Source organism: Propithecus coquereli, unplaced genomic scaffold (assembly GCF_000956105.1).
Source record: "Propithecus coquereli isolate 6110/MARCELLA unplaced genomic scaffold, Pcoq_1.0 Scaffold122, whole genome shotgun sequence".
NCBI classification, from domain to species: domain Eukaryota; kingdom Metazoa; phylum Chordata; class Mammalia; order Primates; family Indriidae; genus Propithecus; species Propithecus coquereli.
The window spans coordinates 3,549,731-3,552,824 of record NW_012136303.1 but is presented as its reverse complement, the minus strand read 5'-3'; the positions used below and the strand labels follow the sequence as shown (position 1 = coordinate 3,552,824).

Genomic DNA, 3,094 nt, shown 5'->3' with positions numbered 1-3,094 from the left:
TCTCAAAAAAAAAAAAAAAAAAAAATACAACCATATGCCACATAATGACTTTCAATCAACAATGGACCACATATAAGACAGTGGCCCTATAAGATTATAATGGAGCTGAAAAACTCCTATCACCTAGTGATGTTGTAGTCATCCAAATGTTGCAGCACAATGCATTACTCACGTGTTCGTGGTGATGCTGGTGTAAACAAACCTACTGTGCTGCCAATAGGATAAAAATATAGGAATACAATTATGTACAGTACATAATATTTAACAATGGTAATAAACAACTACCTTACTAGTTTATGTATTTACTATACTATACATTTTATGTATTTGTCTTAGTTTTTAATGAAAAGACTTAAAAAGTAAAAAAAAAAAATTTAAAAATTTAAAAATTTAAAAATAGACATGGGGGGGCCACTTGTAAGCCTAGCACTCTGGGAGGCCCAGGTGGGAGGATTGCTTGAGCTCAGGAGTTGGAGACCAGCCTGAGCAAGAGGGAGACTCTGTCTCTACTAAAAATAGAAAAAAAAAATGGCTGGGCATGGTGGCACATTCCTGTAGTCCCAGCTACTTGGGAGGCTGAGGCAGGAAGATCTCTTGAGCCAGGAGTTTGAGGTTGCTGTGAGCTAGGCTAACGCCACGGCACTCTAGCCAGGGCGACAGAGTGAAACCCTGTCTCAAAAAAATAAAAAAATGAAATAAAAATAAAAATAGAAGAAAGTATTTTCGTGCAGTTGTACAATGTGTTTGTGTTTTAAGCTAAATGTTATTGCAAAAGTGCCCCAAAAATGTTTAAAACTTAAAAAGTTTATGAAGTAAGAAGTTACAGTAAGCCAAGGTTAATTTATTATTGAAGAAAGAAAACATTTTTTATTTTTTTTTTTTTAGAGATGGTGTCTCACTATGTTCCCAGGCTGGAGTGCAGCGGCTATTCACAGGCATAATCAGAGTATACGACAGCCTCTAACTCCTAGGCTTAAGTTATCCTCCTGCTTTAGCCTCCCAAGTAACTGGGAATATAGGATGTACCACTGTGCCTGGCTAGAAAAATATTTTTTAAAATAAATTTAGTGTAGCCTAAGTGTGCAGTGTTTCTATATAAAGTCTATAGTAGTGTACAGTAATGTCCTACGTAGGCCTTTCACACTCGCTCACTGATTCACCCAGAACAACTTCCATCTCTGCAAGCTCCACTCATAGTAAGTACTCTATATAGGTATATCTTTTCTCTTATATATCTTTTATAGTGTATTTTTACTGTACCTTTTCTATGTTTAGATACACAAAGACTTACCATTGTGTTACACTGCCTACAGTATTCAGTACAGTTAAGATGCTGCACAGGCTTCCAGCCCAGGAGCCACAGGACATTCCATACAGCCTAGGTGTGTAGTAGGTTCGTGTAAGTACATTCTGCGATGCTTGTACGATGACAAAAATCACCTAGCGATGCAGTTCTCAGACTGTCCCCCTCATTAAATGACACAGGACTATATATTACAATGCATTTCCCATTTCTTTTTTAATTTTAAATGTGGCTACTAGAAAATATAAAGTTAGACACGTGGCTTTACAGTTTATTTCTATTGGATAACTCAAGCTTAGAACACGCCTAGCATTAGAATCATCATTATAAGTTTGGCTTTTATTCCACAAACAAGCCTACTGCATGTGTGGGAAGTTGTGGGGGATACTGCGAGGAAAGAGAGAGGCCCCATCTCTCGGGAAGTTACAACTTAGTGGGGGAAATACATGCAGCTTTACAGTGGTGATGAGAAGCGTTATTTTAACCTATTTATTTCTCCTGCTTGGTGGAATGAAAGGGGTATTGCAAACAGCCTCCAAGGTTAACTTGGCTGGCACCTGCAGCCTGAGCAGGGAGAAAAAGGCTCTGCCGTCGCCACCGCCAGGAAGGACGGGGGCCTCCGCTGTGCACAGCGTACATGGTTTCTCTCCACCGAGACTTCCAGGAACTGCCCTTAACTGGGAGGCGGCGTCATCAGTAGCCTTGCCCCAGACCTTGGGCCCTGGCCTGGCTAATACTAACACCCACATCGGACCCCCAGATTGCCAGCCCCCAGGATGCTAGGACTCTCGTCAGTGCCCCCAGGCTCCCTGGGCCTCCCCACCGAACGCCTCCGTCTGGATTCCACCGCTCCCAAACTCCCTCGGTGCATTCCTCAGTCCCCCAAACTCCTTTGCCTCACCAGAACCTCCCCCCGCCGTCCCTCTTCTAAGACCCGGCAAGCTCTCCTCGGTCCCGGGACTCCCCCGAAGTCCCCTAGTCCCATCTCTGGGGTCCCCCCGAACCTCTTAGGCCTCCCGAGATTCCTCGGTTCCCCGAACTGTCCTCAGACCCCAACTCCCCTCAGCCCCTCCCTGGACCCACTCCACACGCCCCAGTCGTGCCCCAGACGCCCCCGCGGCCTAGTCCCCCCAACTTCCCACAGCCCTCAGACGCCCCTCGGCCGACCCCCGCGAAACTCCTGGGCCCAACCTCGCGCGCGGCCTCCCTCATCGCCCGGGCCTCGGCGCCCCGCGCCCCGGCCCACCTGCGCGCCCAGCTGGTTCAGCTGCTGCATGTCGCCGCCCACGGCCTCGGGCACGGGGTCCTGCGTGCAGTGCAGGCGGCCCATGCTGCCCGCCCCGGTCCCGCCGGCCCCGCCGCGGCAGCCGCCCCGCTCAGCTTCCTCAGCCGCCGCCGCCCGCCTGGCCGCGCGTCCGCAGCCGCACTTTCGCCACAGCCGCGCCGCGCACCGCCGGCCGGGGGCGCCCTCGCCGTGCCGCGGACACGCGCGGCCGCCGGGCTTCGTGGGGGGCTGAGGGGCAGCACAGACCCCCGCTGGGTGACCCCTGGGCATAGCGCTTGGCCTCTCTGAGCCTCAGTTTCGCTAGCTGTAAAAACGATACCTGGGGTGGCTGCTTAAATGACTTAATCCTCCAAAACCGTTTGGAGCAGAGCCTGGCACGCAGGTCTTCAATCAATGGCTAGCTGCCAGTATTGTTGTCATCGTTGTTATTATGCATTCAGCAAATATTTATTGCACGCCTACCAAATGCCAGGCTCTGGGGACAGGGAAGGGAACAAGGCAGGCCA

General features: G+C 49.6%; 1 protein-coding gene across 3 annotated transcripts in view; it reads right to left on the bottom strand.

The window, feature by feature from the left end:
* COMMD7 (COMM domain containing 7) overlaps positions 1-2,696 on the bottom strand; it is a 20,850-nt gene extending 18,154 nt beyond the window's left edge. For 2 of the 3 annotated variants that reach the window (XM_012665759.1, XM_012665760.1), the window contains exon 1: positions 2,550-2,696. In XM_012665759.1, coding sequence (XP_012521213.1) covers positions 2,550-2,633 — 84 coding nt within the window. In that variant the 5' untranslated portion in view covers positions 2,634-2,696. Of the gene's footprint in view, positions 1-1,291; positions 1,379-2,549 lie in introns of all 3 variants that reach the window. The other variant, XM_012665758.1, reaches the window with a different exon arrangement.
* Between the last annotated feature and the right edge of the window lie 398 nt (positions 2,697-3,094).